The sequence below is a fragment of the Rhinoderma darwinii genome, chromosome 12 (genome assembly GCF_050947455.1).
Source record: "Rhinoderma darwinii isolate aRhiDar2 chromosome 12, aRhiDar2.hap1, whole genome shotgun sequence".
NCBI lineage: Eukaryota > Metazoa > Chordata > Amphibia > Anura > Rhinodermatidae > Rhinoderma > Rhinoderma darwinii.
The window spans coordinates 49,510,203-49,535,587 of NC_134698.1; the positions used below are offsets into that span (position 1 = coordinate 49,510,203).

A 25,385-nucleotide genomic window follows, 5' to 3' on the forward strand; every position below is an offset into this window, starting at 1 on the left:
GTGGCCACTAACAGGCTGGCTGACAGCCGCACCAAACATGGTACCGGCGCGGTTGTTAGCCGCGTTACGACCGTGTCAGGGACGCTCCGTGCGGCCCTACCCTCAGACTGTGTAGGGACACGCCCCTTTGACAAGGGGAATAGTAACACCCAGTTGTCAATTTAGTCATATATTTCCAAGAGGAATGGCACATCGCAGAGTTCTAAGAAAAGATGCTCCGAAATTATTTCATAGGTAATACAAGTATTCACTAAAATAGACCTGTCAGGAGAGATGACCAATCCTCTTTAATCGGTTCCCTAGAGTATTCATACAGATTAGCCAATGACCATATATTTACCCTTTTTGGTTGCATTTTTGGATTACAAATGCATCAAATCATTTTTATTTAACAATACTATAAATCAGATGAAAATAAAAATATCAAGCGCCGATACAAAGTCTAGAAGCTGGCTGTACTACCGGTTATAGGATCTTGAGCCATGTACTAGTTGATGTTTCTTATGCGGGCCACAGATATAAGTTAGTTGTCATCCAAGCAATGGTTCAGCCAACAGTTATCCTTTCTGACTCCCCTAGAAACCTTGCTGAGTAGTCACGTTCTTTCTATGGCAGACATCTAGGGAAAGCAAAAGACCAGATTGGTTAAAATTCTACCTATTCAATCACTATTTCCCCCAAAGGAAGATGTTGGGAGTTGTTCACGTGAAATAGTCATTGGTGGGATCAGTAAAAAAAATAAATCTCAAGACTACGTTTTTAGTATGGTCTTGCCTGCACCAAGGGCCACATGTAGTTCTTGAGTCACTGGTTAGTAGGTATTGAGAATAGAGGTGCCATCAAATTAGATCCCAAAATTAAGTTTTTAGAGAACTTGTTAGGTTTGGACATTGATGGTGGTCAGAGTGCACTATACAGTCTCTAGGTGATTTGGGTGTATTACTAAGGTGACATTGGTAACTACTATGAACCAGTACCTACAGCACTTGCCTCAGATTTGTTTTTTTTTTTATATATATATATATATATATATATATATATATATATATATATATATATTAGACCCTGAGGCTCAATGCACATGATACGTATTACGTGCGTTTTTGCCATGTGGATTTGCATGCGGCAAATCCGCAACGTAATACAATACCAGCATAGTCAATGAGATTCCAGGGAATGTACACGCTGCAGTATTTTTTGCGGAACGGAAATTGACCTTGCGTTTCCGCTTGTGAATTGTATCTGCCTAGTGCTGTGGAAAACAGCACCAAAGCCCGCAGCATCAAAACGTAAAAACCGTACCGAAAAATGCACGATTAGGAGCGGTTTTTACCTGCGAATTTCCTGCGTATTGCTGTAGTTTTGGTGCATATTTTTCGGCAAAAAATACGCAACGTGTGCATGTAGCCTAAATATATAACTAAAATGTGGAAACTTGCTTACTGTAGTCTCCATGTGTAAATATTGAAATTGTGTAGATGGTGCACCACGCTTGTCAGTGAGTGTCCACAGAAGCCACAGAATCTTGACTTGAAGTGCTGCAGTAATTTGCCAGTTTTTGATGGCAGTAAATTTGGTAGTGGTCAGAGCTTAATTATTTTTTTTTTTTTTTTTACATTGACCTAGGTGAAAAAAGTAATGTTCTGGCTGCCTGCAGCCGCCACTAGAGGGAGCTTACTGTGTACTGTTGCAGCAGTCAGAATATCCTTTAACGCGGTCTAATCAATGTATTTGGAGCTCTGTGTTGGATAAACCAGAGGTCCAAATGCTATCAAGATATATTAAGAAATTAAGCGGCAAAGCATTTATATTAAAACGAATACAGTATTTCAATTTACCAGGGTTCTACCCCAAGCATTCTCATAGGCCTGTTTATAATAAACATTTTACTAAAAAAAAAAAATATTGACATCTGCAAATAGAAATGGTTTAGAAGTAACCAATGTAAATAAATAAGAAAAACAAAATAAGTTTGCAGAAATTTGTATGGTGAATATTTTTCCACAGTAATCACTTTACAGCATGCTATTGAGTACTCCATCATGGGCATGCTTCACGGTTAGTCTATAGAATGGCTTAGAACATGCATGGCATAAGAGTGCATGTGGTATCCGTTCTTGCTTATTCCGTAATATTTTGACTTTATTTTTAGTGGTTTTATTTTTATTTTTTTTCTTGTGGTGTTTTTATTTTTACCAAAGAGTGTATCTGGATATAATCATTCGTTTATGTCTGTCTTCTCTCTAGATGAGCAAAGAAGATCGTTGCAGCACTCAGACCATTGACTCCTTTTTCCATCATGACTCAATTCCAACGGATGAACTCTATCGCAGCTCAGCCATCAGGCCTTCTCCCTTTGAGAACCTTAATCCCAGAAGAGCCTACATGCACACCCAGGTGAGAGGGAGCGCGAGAGGGAGCGCGAGAGAGAGAGATTGTATTTCTTTATCCTTTTAGAACTCTGGACATTTATACAAACTATCCATATTACTACTGGGTTTATAAACTTCATATTTCAGGTGTACTCAACTTATCGGAAATTCATTCGGGCGACTGGATATTTCCAGCTGAACCGAACTGAGATCACCGTATAACACTTAGGTGATCTAAGTTTGGTTCAGATGAAACGCGTGGCGTTTAGATCTTGTGGCCGCAATGCGGTTGGTAAAATGCAGATTACTATCACGTGAAATCAGACTAAATTAATTAATGCTATCTGGATATTACTATGAGGTCCATGAAGATATTATTATAGTAGTTGGTATTCTTGATTTCAATAGCGTTGCATTCAAAAAAAAAGTCATCCCACATTCGAAGCCTCTTTTTCCTGATATGTCATCAGTTTAACATAGACAAATTTGGTTTCCCTATATTTAGCAGAACCTGAGAAAACATGGCCCTCTGTATATGTGAAAGTCTTCATTATAAATGTTCAGTTTTTCTGCAAACTACCAAAGAAAATCCATATTTATGCTAAAGAAATGTATAATGAGAACATAAAAAGTAATTACCAGCAAAAACTGTGCAGCCTCGGCTTGTACGTCTAGCAAAGGGTATAATCCACCTCCATGAAGGTCTGAGAATAAGTTATAAGCGGCCCTGCCATTCAAAAACAAAAAACTGCAAATAGTTCCCATAACATATCTGGTGGTCTTCTCCTGCTTGTTCCTGGTTCAGTTTCTGCATTCTGGTGCCCGTTGTCTGGTATCAAAGATGGCCGCTGCTGTCTCAGACTTGTATATAAAGAGCGCTGTCTGCAAGTCTGGGGCGTGCCCCCTCTACTGCCCTTGGATGGACCGGCACTGATGACGTCAGCACTGTGTCTATCCAAGGGGGGTGGAGGAGGTGGGAGCATGTCTCAGACTTGCATATGGAGAGTGTTGTCTGGAAGTCTGAGACCGTGGTGGCCATCTTGGATACCAGGGAACGTAGCCAGGATCAAGCAGGAAAAAGCCACCAGCTACGTTAAGTATAATTTTGCAGTTTATAGTTAATGTTTCGTTTTTGACTTGTAGTGTCGCTTTAATCGAACACGTTATTTACAAAGCATTTCCTTAGTAGTGCTAAAGGTTTGTATACGTAATGTGTTTTCCATTTTTATTTAAAGGGTTTGTCTGGTTTAGAAAATATATGTCTATTAGTATATGTCTTTAAAATAAAATATTAGTCATATAAAGATTTATGGCGTTGCGAAACTCCTGGCAGCGTTTAGAAGCATTACTGTAACACTGGACGGTCAACCACAATAGTATGTGCTGTAAGCATTGGTCCTGTCACAGTGAATGACCTAATATAGGTGAGAAGCCATCTGCCCATTTCACATGATCATTAACCTGACCCACCATCTCTTCCAGGTCCCTCTCAAACCCCTCCGCCATGTTAGCTTCCAGGATGAAGATGAAATTGTGCGTATCAACCCACGTGACATCATCATTCGACGCTACGCAGACTATCGCCATCCTGACATATGGAAAAATGACACGGAGCATGAGGAACATGAGATAAGCGCTCCTTTCACCAAGGCGGACGATAAGAAAAACAACTATATTTACTCTCCAGCTAACGGCAGAGACTCGCTCAAGGAGCAAAAAACATCGGGAGTTTTTAAGACTCAGCCTACATCCTCTCTAAAGAAGCGAAGGAAAGAGGATGGAGAACGCTCGCGCTGTGTGTACTGCCAGGAGCGGTTTAACCATGAAGAGAATGGGAGAGGAAAGTGCCAGGATGCTCCAGATCCGATCCGGAGGTGCATCTATCAGGTCAGCTGCATGCTGTGTGCCGAGAGTATGCTCTACCACTGCATGTCAGATTCCGAGGGAGACTTCTCTGACCCCTGTTCTTGCGATGCCTCCGATGAAAACTTGTGCCTGCGTTGGCTGGCCCTAGTCACTCTATCCTTCTTTGCCCCATGTATGTGCTGCTACCTCCCTCTCCGAGCCTGTCACCACTGTGGGGAGCTGTGTGGCTGCTGCGGGGGTAAGCACAAAGCAGCTGGATGACACCGTGACTCTGAAAACCCCCAGGAAGAATTTCTTAATTTGCCAGGTGGCTGCTGGAAACGACGCGGGCAGTTTAGGTGACCCTGTTAAGTGGATCACATGAGGTGGACTGTAAATGAGCTATCTGCGTTCAGATAGGACCAGCCAGAATATGTAACAGTGCCAGTCTTGCATTAGATATATATATAAATATATATATAAATATTATTTTATTTTTTTTCCTTTTTGTAATTAATATTTTATTTTTTATTTGCCATTCCGGTATGAATGCAGATTATTCAATCATCTTGTAACATATGAACTACACGACATCCCACGAGAGAAGAATGTTCGTTGAATGGATTGGAATTGAATGTTTATTGGTAGAGAGGAGGTGAGGGAATTATAGAACAAATATATAGAACTATATATATATATATATATATATATATATATATATATATATATATATGTGTGTGTGTGTGTGTGTATACTTTTCCATGCGCCATCTTCTCTCCTCGCAGTTTCATAAGAATTCTGGTACTTCCAGAGCTAACTAACATTGTATAGCAATTGAGCGATTGGACGACCTACAAATACACAATATCTGAATGAATTTTTAGTGGAACTAAATAATTTCTAGTTTTATTCAAGTGATTTTATGTATAAATAACAAATGTCTATATTTAACTAAATGTACGGTACAAGAAAAATTGTATGACTTTTGGGAGAAAGTTTCTTACGGTGCACTCCTTACCCAGCTTCCCCTTGTTTTCCTATTGAAATTTGGGACATTCCGGTATAGGGCTGAGGCCTGCTGCTGTGTAGGGGTAACCAGTGTGTCTCCGGCAGCTGAATGGTTAAAACAAAGCTGTTTATCAATGTATTGTTTTTTTTTTTCTGATGGTTTACTGTTTATTCAGCTTTTATCTGTTTCTCAAATCTACCTGTGTTATGTCACATTATTTATACACAATGGTACATAGAATATAACACAAGTGTCTGATATTTTGTTTGTGTCTCTTTATTCTTGTGTGGTTAGACCAATGTTACACGGAGCAGAACTGGCATCTGTTATTTTTATCGGATTTGCTGTTCTATAGCTATTAGGTCATATTATTTCAACGGTCAGCACATGGAGGTAAAATACGCTCGTCTGAATAAGGCCTTAAAGTGTGGGTTCACCTACCAAGCCAGTATATGTATTCTAGACATAGATAGCAATTTACTAACATAGTTATTTTACTAGAATTGTGCAGTTGAACGAAAATCAAGTTTCTAAATCTTGCTCTATGAATGCATCACTTGAAGAGGCAGTTTCTCCTGTGGCCTAATGATGTAGAAGGTTAGAAGTCACCAAGGAGTTCATGATGGTATAAAAGTGTGCAGTCTGAGTGCGTGTATACAGGTCACGGCACTCGGAGGTAACCTGTTATATTCTTTGTCATTTATAGTAGGGGATGTATTATTCCTTATCATACTTCAGCTGCTACAGAACTGACTGCTTCTACACGAAAGTAGAAGTAGTGACTTAGGCCTCGTGCACATGACCGTGTTTGGTCCGTTTTATATACGGGCCGCATTTCGCGGACCGAACACCGTTCAGGGAGCTGGAATTCCTAGCATCATCGTTATGTATGATGCTAGGAGTCCCTGCCTCTCTGCAGAAATACTGTGCCCTACTGTAATCATGTTTTCCATATGGGACAGTATTTCCGCCGGGAAACTATGATGCTAGGAACTCTGGCTCTCTCAACTGTGTTCGGTCTGGGAAATGCGGCCGACACATGGTCGATATATCGCGGACCAGACATGGACTTGTGCATGTGGCCTAAGAAGCGCCACTATTCTCTGTATAATCATCGTGTTCTGACATCAGAATGTTATGTTTATACAAATATTATTTATAGACCTATAAATGGAAGATTTTGATGTGTATTATATCTGAGAATTGCAGCCCAATCTACAGACTATAGAAGGAGACCCAGCACCCTCTGCCTCATGTCTAGATAACCGCGTCCTTCAGTTAATCTATTCAGGTGGCTTGTGACTACCTGCAGGCAATGCAAGACATGTTTCATGTACAGGTGGGGGCACAAGTTATATGTACTATATTTCTGGATGTGGGCCATTGATCCAGGGATTTACATGGAGTTGGGAAGGATTTTGTTTCCCCCCAATATGAGGCAATTTGACACTGGGGAGTTTTGGCCTCCTCTGGATCAACGCTGTAGGATTATAGGTTAGACTTGATGGACCTGTGTCTTTTTTTTTTTTCAACCTTATCAACTATGTAACAAACCTGGGCCTGTTCACATCAGCGTTGACTTTCCGTTGAGGGGTTCAGTCAGAGGTTTCCGTCATGGAACCCCTCAACGGAAAGGCAAATGGAATCCATAGCTTCCGTTTGCATCACCATTGATATCAATGGTGACATAAACCATGCTAATGGTTTCCGTTTGTCACCATTCCGGCAGGTTTCCGTTTTTTTGACGGAATCAATAGCGCAGTCAACGTTTTATTAAGGCGTTGCATCTTATCTGGGGTATTGCAGAAGATTCTGTTTATTGTGCAATAAGTTACTCATTCACGCCAATGCTTCTTTTTGGAAATTACCCTGCTGAAGCCTCCAGCATCCATGTTACTAAATATTTATTATAGGAGGTTCAGCTGGGGAAGGCTCAGTGCAGAACATCTACTACAAACTGGTCAGTATGGAGGATGCCTCTGGTCCTTGATTCACATAGTATCACTAGGACAGACTTGCAAAGTGATTTTTTTTTATCTGTGTTACATACTGGCCAAGACACTTCCCAACACAGTCCCAAACCAAGGTTATGGTCTAAATTCCATGAACATTTAACCAGAGGAAAAAAAAAAAACTCTGAAATTACGAGTCTTCTCACCTCCATTCGAGGAGTCTGCATCCCTCTGTCAGCTTAGGGGAGGAAACTAAAGACGTGCCCAGATTCCAGTTGAGGTGGAACAGTGGAGGCCGCAGAAGGCAATGTACCCCGTATTGGTGCTAGGGAGGCAGAGACTGACCGGCCACGGCCAGAAGGTGAGGTTTAGGGGCAAAAAAAGCAGGATTAATTCTTCAAGTGCACCTAGAGCTATTTATGGCACCTTTAGCCATTAGTAGAGCGAAGTCCACATGCTTTAATAAGTTTGCATGCTTCCTGGAGTAATCCGGTTTGCACGCTCAAAACCATTATACATGTCAATGATTGAGGTGATAATGATTAAAGCGACACTCTGGCCAAAACTAAACTTTCCCATGTGTACCATTATTATATTCCATGGGTCAGTCTCTCACCTGTTATTTTTCTTGCTGCTTCTATCCCTATATATCAGACTGGGATGTTGCTTAGCAGCAGCGCGAGTCCGGCTCGGTGACACTTTTTCTCTACTTGAGTCTATGGAGATCTATGTGTCACCCACCACAGGCTTCAGCAGTTCCTGTACCACACCTAGTTATACACAGGGGGGGCAGAAACTTCTATCATCAGCTACCACTGATACTTCCTGTCACACAGGTATAATGTAGAAGAATATAGTGCAGCCTCCCTGTCTGTATAGTTATCATTTCTCAGCTTATTTAGGAGACAATAGAGGGAATGGTTATCCGTATCCCCCAGCATGCAGAAATGGTATGGTCTTTAGCTGGTCATGTGATGCAGTGCTGAAGCATCATGGGATTGATAGCAAATCAGAGGGGAAGAGAAAGCTGGGGAAATCTAAGAATCCGGATGGTTAAAGCACAGACAAGGCAGCAGTTCAAAAAGTAAGTACAGTATACATTAAAAAAAAGTGTAGAGTGTGGTATACAGTCAGATGGGGAATGCAGACATGGAAATAGGTCTTCTTTTGGGTTTCATTAAACTTGGACAACATTTTGTAGAAAGTATTATAAAGGATGTCCAGAATAGCCTCTGTGTACACCACAGTTCATTTTTATTCCCCTTTTTCCTTCATGTATTCTTCAAGCACAATTACCACAATGATGTGGATGCTTAAAGTAGCAATAATATTAGTCACCCAAAAAATTATTATATTTTTCTGCTTTTTAATTGGACATTGAAAACACCCAATGGTTTTGAAAAGTTAATTTGCCATCACAAGGTTCTCAAGGATGACGACATTTTTACCAACTGTGCTCCATTAGTTATCTGTATATTACTTTGCTAGAAAAGTTAGTATTGTGTTAATCTTTGCGCCATTGACGTATTTTAATGAAATAATGTAACTGAGAGGACCACCTGAATACTAATTCCAGTCATCCTGACGTTTTACACTGATGACCCCTCTCGTTGGATGTATATGACAACACGATTGGCAGGGCTTGAAAATACATTTAAATCCCTTAGTTATTTTCTATAAGACTACTTGACACAATCTTGCAAATAGTCAGGAGTTGTGTTTCAACATTGTGAACCAGGGCCGGCCTTAAATTAGTTGGTTCCCTGTACCGCCTTTCCTCATGGCTCATATAGTGCCCAAATAACAGCACTATAATATGCCAAAATAACACTGATCAATCAATAAACTAAGGAAAGTAGCTGCAGGGGTCCAAGCTCCGGATGCCAAGACATCAGGGCCACTGGCACCCCCCCCCCCAATTGTAGTGACACGTGATGCTTTTTGCGCAGCCACACAGGTCGCACACCCCTAAGGCTAGCCCTGGTGTGAACCAATACTTGTGTTGAAATGTCTTTAAAGGGTTTGTATCACCTATATAGTCCAGGCCTCTAGGGAAGCAACCATCCCGTTGAATGGGAGGGTGTAGCATGTGCTCGGCAAATGTGGACAGCTCATTGGCCATGCATATGGAGTTGGCAGAAACCGACGGGTGTCTGGGAGGTGTCCACTTTTTGCAGAAGTGTAGCGGGTCCTCCTACAACTTGAACTCGCCTTGCAACCCTGCAACCATTGTAATTACGCCACGGTGCACACTGAAGATACAATAAAATAGATAACAGAGTAAGATTGTCTTAAGAGATCTTCCTCTATGTAGTGCTGTTGCCTGAGTAACAGACCTCGGCCCTGTTTTCCAGTTTAAAACGTTATACCCACCCAGTAATATCTGATGGACGATGTGTATTTTTAATATATACACTAAGGTAGTTAGTAGAAGTAACCTGCAGATATCTGTACGTATATGTCACCCCCAGGTAAGCTAAAATTTGGGGGATAATGATCAATGAAAAAGAATATTCTCTTGTTAAAGTCCTAACCTCTCAATAATACCTTCATACCCATCATAAAGTAGTGTTTTTATGCAAGGTGCTTATTGTATACATAGAGAAACCATGCTTCACCCATTTACAAGGTATACATGCAGGAAAGGTGGTCTCCCTTATGACCCTGGGTGATGCCAAACAGTACAGAGGGGCCTGCTGCTTTTTTGCTCTTGTATTCCCCTTGCTTAACCCTAGTCCTGATGCCCCCACCACCTGTTTGCTAACATTGAAGTGCATATGAAGTACGGAGTCCTTCAGTTTTTTAAACAACCAATATTAAAGGGGATGAGACCAACCTTAACCGAGCCCTCGCTCACTCCGCATGGGCTGCCTTTATGGTAACTCTGCCATTGCACATTCGGTCAAGCTAAATAGGAACTGTTAACCTAATAGTCTGAACCCACCATAGCCGGTTAAGGTGGTGCTGTAAAGATTACAACACAGGTACCTGTATACAGATATGTATATCGGATTATCAATATTGTTTCAAATATGTACTAAAGTCGATCTTTTATAGCACGTATACCCCATGCCACTACTGTTTCCCTGCCATCTTCTTCCACCGCATACCAACTAAGCCTTATCCTGGTACATTTAAAAGTTATATTTTTGTTATGTACAGTATATTTATTGTTATGTTTATATGTAAATTGTATTAAAAGTAATAAAAATGAAGTAACAAAAATCGCTGTATTTAATATATCCTCATACCTGTTAATGATTCCTACTTATTTGCTTTTATTTGACAAGATTAGCCCCTATGTTCCATACTGTGAGGCAGTGTATTTTCCTCTAGAAGGGTGAATGCCTTATTTTTTTGTGGGTTCTTGCTGAATTTTTTGGGGAAAAAAAGCCCCTTAGTGGCACCTCCTAACAAATGGAATATATAGGCAGGTGCTAACCTGCGGGGACTACAATGCAAACAAACAAACACAAAGATGCAGCAGCACTCTGCGGGTGCTAAGGTATATGCAAACATTTCAATATTTTTATTACTTTAGATTGAATTACTGCTATATTTACTATAAATGTGAGGTGTTTTTTTTTGTTCACATTTTGATCAAATTGTGTGAGACAACCGGCCACAACAAGGCCACCTTATTTAGATGGGGACTTACACTAAGGCCTTATTTATACGAGCGTATTTCACATCCGTGATAAGCGCGTGAAAATCACGCATGTCTCATGGACCTATGTAAGTCAATGGGGCCATTCAGACATTCCGTGTTTTTCACGCAGCGTGTGTCCGCTGTCTGAACTCACTGAATATCCTATACTTGAGCGTTTTTTGCGCATCACGGACATCACACGGACGCACATCCGGTTGCTCAAAAAATTATGAGAGAAAACCACCTCCTTCGTTTCATTTTGCATACGTCAAAACCACTTGACATAAGGATGCCATACGCGCAAAAATAACGCAGACACGCCCCAAACACTGACACACGGAACTGCAATGTGCGCAAAATGCAGCATTTTTACGTGCGCAGAACGCACACATTCGTGTAAATAAGGCCTAACCAATATCCCTCTACAACAGGACACTTACCCCTCTCTCTTGGGCTAAGGCCTATATAAAATACACAAGATAGGTAGGAACCTAGGCTTCTATGGGCGCCATATTATAGATACGTGCTACACGGTTCAGTAACACAGCCATGTGCATGAGTTAGGCATGTGCACGCACAAAATCAAAAACGTCTGAAAATACAGAGCAGTTTTCAAGGGAAAACCGCTCCTGATTTTCAGACTTTTTTTTATTTATTTTTTAATCATACTCGCATTTTTCGCAGCCGTTTTTGGAGCTGTTTTTCTATAGATTCTATGAAAAACCGCTCCAAAAACGGCTAAAGAAGTGACATGCACTTCTTTTTCGTGGTCGTTTTGAAAACAATGCAGTTTTTCCCATTTGAAATCAACGGGCAGATGTTTGGAGGCGTTGTGCTTCTGATTTTTCAACCGCTTTTCGGGACGTTTACGGCCAGAAAAACGTCAGAAAACACTCCGTGTGAACATACCCGAAGTCAACAGTAAGTGAGCCAAAGCTTAGCTTGTTCATATGCAGTTCTATACAGTACAGATAGGCTATTTGGCAGGCAACAAAATGCAGCTTGACCTACAAGGTAAGTAGATCAAGGTATTTGCAAAATTACTTCATACTGTAAAATAAAAATCTCATAATCTGACATGATTCCGATTTTTGATTTTTACTGTCCAACCATGATGCAAGAACATCTGATTTCCAGGGCAAGATTTCGCAGCTGTCCTCCATGCCTTCACTTCCAACATTTATAAAAGAACTTTAAAGTGAGTCAAAACACTGACCTAACACTTCCTGTGACCGATCCAATGTTCTTGTTTCTTGGACCTTAAGATTTCAGCCAAATCGAATTCTGGATTAAAAAGGAGTTTGGAAAAATGTCATGTGTTACTCATTGTGTGTAGGTTTAAATAGGAACTATACTTTCATTAAACTTTTGATGTCATAGAGACCTATCAAAAGTTTGGATTGGTGGGCGTCCGGGTGCAGAGACCCCAACCTTTGCTAAAACAAAGGTGCAGAAGCACTGAGCGCTTTGCTCCTTCAGCTGTGGTCTGCGCGCGTTGTCAGGCTGATGATGGCTTACAAAGAATATCTATGTGAGCTGTCTTCAGCTTGACAGGGAGTACCGATCACAGCCGAAGGAGCAGGGTGCTCAGCTGAGCGCTTCTGCACCTTCGTTTCAGCAACGGTGGGGGTCTCTGCACCCGGACCCCCCACCGGTCCAAACCTGATATGTGTCTATGACATCAAAAGTTTAATGAAAGTGTAGTTAATCTTTGAGGCCCCATGCCCACGACCGTAAAACCGCGGACCATACCACGGGCCGTGTTTTTACAGACCCATTCGGTTCTATTGGTTGCGGACACATTGCCGTATCACTACGGATGGGTGTCCATGCCGGGAATTATGGAGCATGTCTGTTTTTTCGTGTTTTACGGGCCGTGCTCCTATTCTTTGTATAGGAGCACAGCCCGAAAAGGCGGGCAGCCGGCCAGGCTCGCAATCGTGGGCCGTGATTACGGGCACGGCCGTGTGCATGAGGCCTAAATTAAACGCAGTACAATGTTATTGAAATGGGATTAACCATTAAAATACTAAGTGAATTTTCCCACCATTAAATAATCCATTCTAAATGTAAAACCCAGCGTGATACATTAGTGATGTGTGGAAGGGAATTGGCATTTTATATGGCACGGCTTATGAGTTAAGACTTTTGCTTGGTGTGTAGGTAAAGTCATTGAAACTATATGACATTACTGATCCTCCCTGTCAGTCACATCTGCTAATGTCACAAAGCAGGTTCTTCTTCTCCAGGGTAGCAGGGTCCAAGTTACACATTTCACAGGAGAACAATGCTTCTACTGACCCCTCCAGCAGCCAAGAATGGAGGCGGCAGAGCCAGTTGGCTCACATTCAGCCTTGTTAACCATTAGGTTTGTGGATAGAACCAGGCACACAGATAATATTCCTTTTTTATGTGACAAGACATTTAGTTCGTTTCACCTTTGTACGAAGCAAGTTGGCTTTCTATGTAATATTTGTATCATTTAGTTCTCCGAGTGTGCTCAGGACCATTAAACAAAAAGAGAAACTCTGATGGAGAGAATGCCTATTGCAACGTCTTCTTTTCCTTCACCGAACATTATGTAAAAAAAGACAAAAAAAATTAAAAGCTCAGAATACCTGCTCCAGATCTGAAAATCAGCGGCCAACTTCCAGAAGTCCTGGTGCTGAGAACCAATGATTGGAATCGCTATGAAAATGAATTGTATTTAAATATCCACTACGATCTTGAGTAAAAAGAGCAAACAGGAGATCATAGGATAAAAAAAAAGAAATGTAAGGCCCCATGCACACGAACAGGCTTTTGCGGCTGCAATTCCCCTGAAAATCCACAGGAGAATTGCGGCCCCATTCTTTCCTATGGGGCCATGCACAGGACCGTGGTTTCCATTGAAAATAATGGCCGAGGCCATGTGCAGGCTCGCGGCTGACACTCCGCTGCCGGCCGACCGAAAATCACGGCTATGCACATGGCTACAGTCGTGTGCATGAGGCCTTAAGGATCAGAAATTCACAAGCGGCTAAGAACATCAGAGTTTACAGTTTGAGAAACAGACACCTTATGCCCCATTCACATGTTTCGTCTAATCCGATGGCAATCTGCCTCCTAGGCATGTGAATGTGGTTTCCGCATAGAAAAGCTGAGGATTAGCCTTATTAGTTGACAATGGGGCTAATCGTGCGGATTTGCCAACAGAAATCCGAAGGTAGGGCTCCTATTACGTGGCTCGACGAGGGCCGTGTAAACGATCAACGAGACAGCATGTTGATCGGCGCTAGTTTGCTCTCTTTCACAATGAGCAATGTATGGGGACGAGCGCTCATTACTCCGATCGCTCGTCCCCATACATTTCCATCATGTCGGCAGCGCGTCTCCCTGTTCACACAGGGAGATGTGCTGCCAACATCGATAATATTTTACGCTGCCTAAACTATACAATCAGCCGATGAATGAGCAAACTCGTTCATCGGCTGATCGTTGCCCTGTTTACACAGGGCAATTATCGGGAATTAGCCTTCTGTAAATGCTCGTTTGCTCGATAATTAGCCGATGTAAAAGGGCACTTAGCCTCAGATTTCTGCCACGGAAATACACGGCCGATTTTAATGGCGATGTGTGAACGGAGCCTTACAGGTCCTGAGCTTGTGGCTTCCTGAAATACTAAACACTAAGTACCAATATCATCTGCAACAGTGACAACTATGGGTTCAGGCCTTACAGGAAGAGGTGCAATGGAAGTGCAATATTTTATACTGGTGAATAGAAAGAAAAGGTTAAAATGAGCAAAATAACAGACTGTGGTTCACTGGGAAAAAGTATATGAGTAGTGGAGCCTAAGTTTCAGCTGTTTGGATCTTCAAGGAGAATATATGCAACGTGTGGAGCAAATAAAAGGAGGTTGGAGGAGTGCTGGATGTCTTCCATCAAGCATAGAAAAGGAAAGGTAATAATATGTCATCCTCATGGTCAGAGCTTGAAGAAGCAGGAAGCTGGAGAATTATCTTTGATGGATTGGTTGACACAATTACCAGATCTCAACCTTATTGAGACCTTGTGGGATGAGCTTCATGATAAGGAAAAGTGCGTTAAGGGGGTTATTTGCTTTAGACTAAGCCTTTTTGTTAGAAGACTACCCCCACCATCATCTGATCAGTCCCCAGCAATGAACTGTAATCTGTGGAGGAATCCACCAGCAAGTTTTCAGTTCCCCTTCAGCGCTCCCGCAGGAAAAATTAAGCATTACAACTGTTTCCAATTAACACAATGAGCTGTCTGTATAATGGATGTGTAAGGTTCTCCAGAGTGAAAGATGCTGTTTGTAGCCACTCTCTTGAATGGGGGAACGACCCCTTTAAATGCCAGTGACACTTCTAGAGAGAGCTAGAAAAAGTTAGGGGTTTAAATCTTCAAAAAGGACAAAAAGAATACCAAATGTCTATAAAACGAGTTGCTGCAACTGGAAGATTTTCTGATGAATGTAGTTTAATGAATTCAACAGTTCTTCGTGGTTATGCATTCAAGTGTATATGTATGTGACAGGTATCTTGAAAGGGTAAGACCGCTATGCAATAAAATTGTGGAAGATCCTAAAGTCTGGGGTAATGTCTCCTAGTTATTAGTCTTTTATTGTGATAAACTCCTAAAACATTTAGGGTTTGTTCACATTTATGCAGTCAGACTTTTTCCCACCCACATGAAATTCTATAGAGCTTACACAGAGTGACTGGACCCAGTTACCACATGGCGAGCGGTGAGGACAGATGGATTCATCTAAACAGTGCACTATGCTTCATAGCTATAGTGATGAGTAGTACACATTAGCAATTCACTACAACTTAGTAGAACAAAATTAGGGAAATTTCCATTGAATTGTAGGGTAGAGACTTTCTCGTTGCTGATTCGCATTTGGATTATACATATAGATCCACATCGGCATCCCACTATAGTTCATGATAGGTGAACACAATTTTAAAAAGAATTTAAAGGGGTTGTCCCACGAAAATAATTGAATCACTTATTCACAGGATAGGTGATAATTGTGTAAGAGCTGCAGATCTGACCGCTGGGCCCCCCAGCGATAAAGAGGGTACATTGTGCCCCATTTGAATGGAGCGGTGGACAAGCGTGCGCACTACCGCTCCATTCACTTTCTATGGGACTGATGGAGAGAGACAAGCGCTGTACTTGGTCCTTCCCATCAGTCCCATAGATAATGAAAAGAGCAGTAGTGTCCACTGCTGCATTCAAACGGGACATGGGACTGTAGGGAATGCTGGGGGTCCCAGCTTTTAGACCCACAGCGATCACCCATGTATCACCTATCCTGTGGATAGATGATACTTTTTTTTTCGTGTGACAACCCCTCTAGGTCAAAACGTATCCGGCATACTTGTCATGGCTCTAATTTAAAAGGAAGCGATGACCTTAGAGTGAACAAAGCCTTATTGTGCGTTATAAATACTCATTGCACTGTACAATATAAAATTAAATTATTAAATTCGCCCTGAGTGAAAATTGCCACACTGGGTCAGGGGCTCAGAAAGTGACAGGCGCTGTGCCGAGTAGAAATTGGCAGTCAGTGCAGTTGTCACTTCCCTTCCCCCAGAGTGTGGGTGTTGGAATGGGGGGCATGTGATGGAGTTCATCTGTTGTGAAGGGGGGTTATGGGGATGGTGCCCTAGGACTTTCTGTACATTGAGATCCCATCATTTGCCTTTTCTATTCTGCTGCCTTGAAGTGAAGGAATTTTTTTTATGACTAGATATAAATAGAAAGCTTCCTTATTTCAGACAACGTGAGATGAGAAACAAAAGGGACATTCTCCTCTCCCACTCTCTGATACATGAATTGAGTACAGAAGAAAAAATAATTACTATGGTTCGTGACAGTGTTTCAGATGTGTATCTGGAGTAAACTGGTGCTGTGTGAGCCATTTATTTATAGTGCTGTGAGCTCCGACTGGAATTTCTTTTTGGCCTCTTGAATCAGCCATATTCACAAAAAGTTCTGATATGACGAAACTGCTTTGTGCGAAAACTCAGCTCTGATAGATGGTGTATTTCATGAATGACTTCAGAATCTGACAAAATAGCTCAGCATTGCCCCCCTGTGACAACACACAGAACTGCCTTCATGTAAGAAAAGTCACTATAACAAATTATATTTTCAGGGTCACAATGACAGCAGGGTTGCCAACCTCCACTTCAGAAATTTCTGGACAACTGAGCTAAAATTCACGGACAGACTAAAATTTTTACGGACACATTACAAAATCGTTGCCTGTGCACTGTGCAGTGTTCTAGGAGTAACTCACCAGTCACAGCTCCGCTTGTAGCTTTCCCTCGCCAAATTAGGTGATGTTTTCTCTGATTAGTCGTTCACTTTCCCTTTTTTTCTCCATCCGACTTATTCCATTCACGACTCGTCTCTGCGGAATTTGACACACAGACATGTTGGTCCTCACATATACCCCATCCTCTAAACAAACTCGTAATCCACAGTGCCCCAGATGGTAATAATTATCCCTCAGTGCTCACCACAATAAAAGTGCGCCATCAGTAACCGAGCCCCCTGCAGATACCAGACAGCCCCCCTTGTAGATAGCCACACAGCTCCCCCTTGTAGATAGCCACACAGTGCCCCCTTGTAGGTAGCCACACAGCGCCCCCTTGTAGATAGCCACTCAGCTCCGCCTTGTAGATAGCCACACAGCTCCCCCTTGTAGATAGCCACACAGCGCCCCCTTGTAGGTAGCCACACAGCGCCCCCTTGTAGGTAGCCACACAGCTCCCCCTAGTAGATATCCACACAGCGCCCCCTTGTAGATAGCCACACACAGCCCCCCTTGTATATAGCGCCACATAGCTTCCCCTTGTAGATCACCACACAGCTCCCCCTTGTAGATAGCCACACAGCTCCCCCTTGTAGATAGCCACACAGTCCCCCATGTATATAGCGCCACACAACTCCCCCTTGTAGATAGCCACACAGCTCCCCCTTGCAGATAGCAACACAGCTGCCCTTGTAGATAACGCCACACAGCCCCCCCTTGTATATAGTGCCACACAGCCCCCCCTGTATATAGTGCCACACAGCCCTCCTTGTAGATGGCCACACAGTCCCACCCTTGTAGATAGCCACACACCCCCCCCTTGTAGATAGCCACATACAGCCACACCTTGTAGATAGCCACACAGCTCCCCCTTGTAGATAGCCACACACAGCTCCACCTTGTAGATAGCCACACACAGCTCCCCCTTGTAGATAGCCACACACAGCCCCCCATGTAGATAGCCACACACAGCCCCCCTTGTAGATAGCCACACACAGACCTTCCTTGTAGATAGTCACACAGCCCCCTTGTAGACAGCCCCACACAGCCCTTCATTGTAGATAGCCACACACAGCCCCCCTTGTAGATAGCCACACACAGCCCCCCTTGTAGATAGCCACACACAGCTCCCCCTTGTAGCCATACACAGCCATCCTGTGTAGATAGCCACACACAGCCCCCTTGTAGATAGCCACACACAGCCCCCCTTGTAGATAGCCACACACAGCCCTCTCTTGTAGATAGTCACACAGCCCCCTTGTAGACAGCCCCACAGCCCCCCTTGTAGATAGCCCCACACAGCCCCCCTTTGTAGATAGCCACACACAGCCCCCCCTAGTAGATAGCCACACCCAGCTCCCCCTTGTAGATAGCCACACACAGCCCCCCCCCTTCCCTTGTAAGTAGTGCCGCGCTGCACAGCCTCCCCCCTTCCCTTGTACTTAGTGCAAGCAGAGCGGAGAGCGGTAGCCTACCGCTACTACTCTCTGCTCTGCCTGACACCACTCACCATCAGGAGGAGGAGGTGGTCATGCGGCGGAGGATCACTTTTGAATGGGCTTGGTGACGGCAAAGGACTGGACCAGTCCAATCACCTGACCTGAGTCACCTGACCTCATGTCAGGTGACTGGATTGGTCCACTCCCGGAACCGACCTCACTTGGTAGCAGCCGGCCTGCATATTTTCAGATTCCGCAGAATCTGAAAATATGCCCGGCCGCGGCCTACTATTCCTTTTGCACTGCACAGGTACATTTTGGCGCAAGCACAGTGCAAAGTTCCGGGAGACTGCCGAAAACATCCATTTTTGCGGACAGTCCATAAATTTACGGACAGTTGGCAACCCTGATGACATCTATGCTAGCTAGTTTAGCTGCACCCACAAAATGACTACATAAAGTCTCGATTGTGGGCCAATGGCAAACATGTGGTATATGAAGGGCTTTAAAAGGAATAATATGACAGTCTAAATGCCACTTTTATTATGGAGCCTGTGATCCGTGCATTGCAAATAGAACGGCCTTCCTCTTGGTCCCCTGATCTAAAAATGTAAACGGTAACTAAACTTTCAACAAACTTCTGACATGTCATAGTGACATGTCTGGAGTTTTGATCAGTGGGGGTCTGAGCACTGAGACCCCCACCGATCACTAAAACTGATCTGCTTGGTTTCTGATCTGCTTTTCTCGGAAAGGCGATGTAATGGTGTACAGACTCAATAGAAAGTCTATGGGCCCGTACACCAACTCCTCGGCTTTTAGAGAAAAGCCGATCAGAAACTAAACGGCTCAGCGCTGACCCGAGCATTTCTGCCACCATAGCTGCCACCATACAGTATAATGCCCACATAGCTGTCACCATACAGTATACTGCCCCCTAGATGCACACATACAGTATAAAGCCAACACAGATGCCCCCATACAGTATAATGCCCACACAGATGCCCCCATACAGCATAATCTCTCCACAGCTGCCCCATGCAGCATAATGCCCCCATAGCTGCCCCATACAGTATAATTCCCCCATACAGTATAATGCCCACACAGATACCCCATTCAGTATGATGCCCCCATAGCTGCCCCATACAGTATAATGGCCTATAGCTGCCCGCATACAGCTTAATGCCCCCAAAGCTGCCCCATACAGTATAATGCCCCCTAGTTGCCCTTATACAGTATAATTCCCCCTTAGCTGTCCCTAGTGCCAGTGCCCTTGTAGATAGTGACACAGTGCCCATGTAGATAGCACCAGTGTCCCCTGTAGATAGTGCCCCTATATAATGCCACAGTGTCCATGTAGATAGTGCCACCCCCCCTTGAAGAGAGTGCCACCCCCCCCTTGTAGATAGCACAATTGGGAATCCCTCTACGAGCAGAATCCTCACCCAGATCATAGGCTGGGGATTCCACTCCTAGAGGGAAGCCCTGAAGTCACTGTCAATATATGGACAGCGACGTCAGTGGCTACTCCTTAAGTGGAATCCCTGTTGCCAACTCTGGCCGGGGATTCCTCTCCAGGAGGAGCCCCTGATGTCAAAGTCCATATATGGACAGTGACCTCCGGGGTTTCCCCTAGTTGCGGAATCCCCAGACAGATCATCGGCAAAGGGGATTATGCTCAAGGAATAGCCATTAACGTCACTGTCCATATATGGACAGTGACGTCAAGGGCTTCTCCGTACACAGTGCTTAAAGTAGCGCTGTGCCCAGGAGCGGAGGAGCTTCCTCTGCTCTTCCGCTCTGAACTAATTCTGAAGCAGGGAGCTGATGGTTCCCTGCTTCAGAATTGGGTTCAACTGTATCTACGTCACGAGGACGCAGATACAGTTGACAGCGGGACATGCCCCTGGCTGCCCAGGACAGCAGGACACCGCCCGGAATCCGGGACTGTCCCGTTGAATCCGGGATAGTTGGGAGGTATGACTTACCTGCCCAATCCAATTGTTTCCAAGAGATAAATTACACCAGTGGCATACCTTCCAATATTTGAAAATTGGTACCCACCCTGACACATGGGTGTAATTTACGTACGGTGTAGAGAATTTATTTATCCGGGCAATCCTTAGGTGCAAAAAATACACATTAACTTTTTTATCGGCCTCAAACTTTCTCAAGATGCACCCATAAGGAACATAGCCTACCCTGAGAAGTTAACACAGAAAGCCCTCCTGAACATTGGACATAGAGGGGGAACTTATTAACATGTCTACACCCGTTTTCTGGTGTAGAAAAAGTTGCAAAAGGCCCAAAACTTTTGGCCATTTTACGCCACCCTCGCAACTTTTGAAAAAAGGGTATGTGACTTAACAAAAGCGGAGTGGCCACTGGCAGCCCAACGGATTTTCTATACTTACTTTACGCCTGAAAGTGGCATAAATTATAGTGCAAATCTATGCCAGTTTAATAAATGTGTCTCTTCTTAATAAATGTGTCGAATCTTACTCCAGCAAACTTTCTTTTTAAGAATGGCGTATGTAACTCCAATCTTAATAAATCCATGACAGAGAATTTTCTGTAATTTGCCACTTTTTTTTCTTTTTTTTACATTTTTGGCTGATATGAAAAAAATCCCAAAACTTTTCTAGAGGTTTAAAGAGTGTATGTCACCAAATTGCTTCTTTTCTACGTCTTTGGAACAATCATTATAGAATCATGTGATAAATATATTCTGCTCTATGTGACGGTGATTTTCTTCCAGTAACTAAAGGTCTTCTTACAAGGGCCGTCCTGGGCTGTGTAAACAAGCGCCGATCAACGAAATAGCTCATTGATCGGCGCTCGTTTGCTCCTTTCACAAGGGGCTAGTATGGGGATGAGAGCTGGTTACTCCGATCTCTCGTCCCCATTCATTATTATCATGTCGGTTTACACAGGGAGATGTGCTGCCAACAACAATATCTTACTTTTTTAAAACTATAGGATCAGCAGATGAACGAGTGTTTGCTCATTCATCTGTTGATCGCTGCCCTGTTTACAGAGGGCAATTATCGGCAACGAGCGTTCTATAAACGATCGTTTGCCCGATAATTGGCCCGTGTAAAAGGGCCTTTACACTGCAGTTGTCCTGAATTGTACGTACTATATCTACTGGAAGGTTTACAAAATGGCTACTAATAAATATTTATAAGGGGTTTCGCCCTAGTTCAGCCCTGGGTGGGAGGATTGCTGCTGTGACCACTGGGGATGCAGGGAGGGTTCTGCCTACTAGGGAAGTAGGGGGAGATGTCTGTGACAACTGGGAAGTAAAGAGAGAGCAGGGGACAAAAGTGGGGCCCACCGATCAGGTCTGGTTCGCAACCACAGTAGTCACCACATAATTTTCTGATCGTTGGGGGCCCCATCGATGGAACCCCCACCAATCGTTAGAACAAGGGGCCCACACCACCATGTTTATTTTCACTGTTTGACCACAGAAAGGAGGACATTGAATGGAGCGACGATTGAGCATGCGTGCTGTTGCTCCATTCAAAGTCTACGGAAACAGCCGAGTGCAGATATCGGCTGTTTTTCTTATTCTCATAGACCCAAGCGATCAGATACTTATCACCAATCCTGTGGATAGGTGATCATTTTTGATTCTGGGACAACTGCTTTAACGTTGCACATGCATTCAACACAGCCTGCTTCAACAGAACCTTTATATAATGGTTGGCGGCGATGATGACTTCCCCCATATCCAACTCCAGTATACTTGCTAGGCCGGCTCCCGGCCACCTGGCAATGTTGCTTTGAGCAGGCCTCAACGGCTTCAGCCCCACTTGGCAAATCGGCTCTTGGCCCGCCCTCACAGGCTCCCGTCCTGCTTGGCATATCGGCTCTGCCAGTCTTTCAATCTGCCAATCCGGGTGCCCGTCTTTGGTGGTCACTCCATATTTCAGGAACAACAGGCCCTGGTTAGGTGAGAGCAGGGGAGGACAAGTCTCCCTCTGTTCACCATAGAAAACGCCCAACCGTTGGCTCCAAGATTCACTCCCTTTTAAACCATTCTCAAAGGTTTCTGCACTGGTATATTAGGGACCTACCCCAAAATAGCGCCCGGGAATAACACAGTCCGGGGTCCGAGGTTGCATCAATGGTATGTCCGCCCCTGGGCCGCATCAGTACAATACTAGACAGGGGCGACCCTAACTAGTCAAATACTTGTCACAGCTCACTTCATATTCCAGCCCAGCTGCATATAAAATATATTATCACTTTTAGGCCTCATTCACACTGCCATAATGCAACCGCATTTTTAGGTCTGTATTACGGCTGCAAGTTCCAGTCTGACCGTGAGTCTAGTGACCAAAACTAATAGTAATACGGAAATAAAAATGAGGCTGCGTTACGGTCATCTGAATGAGGCCTAATTGTATACAATGGTCCTAAATGATAGAAATCTAAAGCGTACAGAAAGTGGAGCTGTTGCCTATAGCAACCAATCACATAACGTCTTTCATTTACTAGCCTGAGCTGGAAAAATAAAAGAAGGAATCTGATTGGCTGTTATTGCAGAAGCGCTGCTTTTCTTTTTTTTACGTGGCCAGGAGTACAAAGACTACGAGGACCATGTCTTTCTTCTGTCAGACGTGCTGATTATCGAAGCAAATAACTAAACACTTCCATTATAGCTGATAGTGATACTGCCCTGCGTTACCACACAGCCGCTTCATTGTAACTATATACGGATGTGCGTGGCGCACCGGAAGTTATATTACAGCACGGGAGAGTTTTATTGCTGCACCGGAAGCCGCCGGAAAAAGCGCTCCTGACAGCAGCCGGTGCTTTGTAGTCTATTGCCCACATTCGTGTATTTTTTTCCCCAGTGCCCTGTATTCATGGAGGCGGATTTGCTGGATACGTTAGAGGCTTTGGGGTGAGTGTAATGTATAACAGGCAGAGCTGGAGGGGACCGTAATTTACATGGGTTCTGACGGCACATGGGCTGACACTTGCCTTGACAGAAGAGTCCCATATACTTTGACCTGCACTGGTCCCGCTTCTCTATTGTATTATGCTGACGTCACTGGATAGTAGACCAGCACTAGTTGTCTAATGGCTATTCTGTATTGTGAATGGTTTAACCAATGAGGGAGGATGTAATATTATTATACCCATTTTCAAATTACCCATTAGGGTTCCAAGACCCTCACTTATTAGCCAGAGCCACCGTGGAGCATCCCCTCTACATTTAATTGAGCTTTCCCGTCACCATAGTAAGGCTATGCATTTTTTCCATCTGGTAGAGTTGGATACTTGCCAGGAGCAGCTAGACTTCTTGCTGATGGTTTCCTTTTAGAAATGAGATTTTTAGATCCTGCTTGAAGAGGACCTGTCTTCTTGCAGAGATTATTCATTAGGGACTATCTAGGAAACCATTATTCATGGGATTATATGATTATTTTTATGAAGATTGTTTAGTGTTCTTACCGTTATTATTTAACTGGCTAACGACGCATGGCGTGTGTTCTCGTCATGAGCGGCTGGACTTTGCTGCTTTGTGACGCGCATGCTCGTAATGCTGATTGCACGGGAACAGCAAGTGTGCCCATGTGATCAGGAGCCGGGCAACACGTGATACACCGCCGCAGAAACCAGGGAAACCTCCAATCTCTGCCGTTAACCCCTTAAATAACACGATCATAACTGGTTGTGGCATTCAAAGGGGAAGTGAGGAGGACCTCCGTTTAAACGCATTGCAGGGAAGTCCTATAAAGCGATGGAGGGACCGCAGTGCTATCTAACCATAGTACCTGTAGTTATGGCATTCTTCGGTATGGCGTAACAACCGCCTGTGTACGATCACCTGTGTTTTTTACAAATTTTTTACACAATTTCAAGGTCTAATGCAAACTGAATTGCAAGACAATCTTGCCCCACGTTTAATAATCTGTAACACAGTATATAAGTTATGTCCACAAAAAAAAGCCTTAGACATCAGTTTAAAGAGGTTCTGTCACCAGATTAAAAATGCCCCGTCTCCTACCTCATTTTATCGGCGCTGGAATGTAGTTAACAGCAGTGTTTTTTTTATTTTGAGAAACGATCTTTTTTCAGCAAGTTATGACCTTTATTACATTTATGCAAATTTGTTTCTTAATGCCCAAGTGGGCGTTTTTTAACTTTTAACCAAGTGGGCGTATTACAAAGAAGTGTATGACGCTGACCCATCAGCATCATACACTTCTCTCCATTACACCCAAGCTTGTTTCACTGAACAGCGTGATCTCGCGAAACCACGCTGTGACGTCACTTCCGCCCACAGGTCCTTCATCCCTGCATCTGAAGACTCAACATAGATCGTCTCCAGGCGTATGAGAAGTTACAGTCGTCGGATCTGCAGCAGCAGCGGAGGAGGAGGCAGCATCACACAGTGCAGGTAAGCATATAGAACTCCCTAGAGACGAAGGACCTGTGGGCGGAAGTGACGTCACACGAGATCACGCTGTTCAGTGAAACAAGCTTGGGTGTAATGGAGAAAAGTGTATGATGCTGATTGGTCAGCGTCATACACTTCTTTGTAATACGCCCACTTGGTTAAAAGTTTAAAAACGCCCACTTGGGCATTAAGAAACAAATTTGCATAAATGTAATCCAGTTCATAACTTGCTGAAAAAAGATCGTTTCTCAAAATAAAAAACACTGCTGTTAACTACATTCCTTTGCTGATAAAATGAGGTAGGAGATGGGGCATTTTTAATCTGGTGGCAGAGCCTCTTTAATCATTTATTTCCTGAAATCATGTCTTT

At 43.6% G+C, this 25,385-nt stretch overlaps 2 protein-coding genes and 1 long non-coding RNA gene across 3 annotated transcripts in view; 2 read left to right on the forward strand and 1 right to left on the reverse strand.

Moving 5' to 3' along the window:
* Positions 1–5,484, forward strand: part of SPRED1 (sprouty related EVH1 domain containing 1) — a 72,092-nt gene extending 66,608 nt beyond the window's left edge. Inside the window, exons 5-6 of the mRNA XM_075843737.1 lie at positions 2,248–2,397; positions 3,855–5,484. Of these exons, the coding sequence (XP_075699852.1) occupies positions 2,248–2,397; positions 3,855–4,499 (795 nt within the window). The 3' untranslated portion in view covers positions 4,500–5,484. The remainder of the gene's footprint in view (positions 1–2,247; positions 2,398–3,854) is intronic.
* LOC142664578 (uncharacterized) lies at positions 378–23,309 on the reverse strand. Its single transcript, XR_012851322.1, has 4 exons — positions 22,680–23,309; positions 17,141–17,254; positions 12,044–12,111; positions 378–619 (listed from the first exon to the last, which is right to left on the reverse strand). It is a non-coding gene; the product is annotated as an uncharacterized LOC142664578 (long non-coding RNA).
* FAM98B (family with sequence similarity 98 member B) overlaps positions 23,189–25,385 on the forward strand; it is a 30,571-nt gene continuing 28,374 nt past the window's right edge. Inside the window, exon 1 of the mRNA XM_075843738.1 lies at positions 23,189–23,512. Within this exon, the coding sequence (XP_075699853.1) occupies positions 23,475–23,512 (38 nt within the window). The 5' untranslated portion in view covers positions 23,189–23,474. The remainder of the gene's footprint in view (positions 23,513–25,385) is intronic.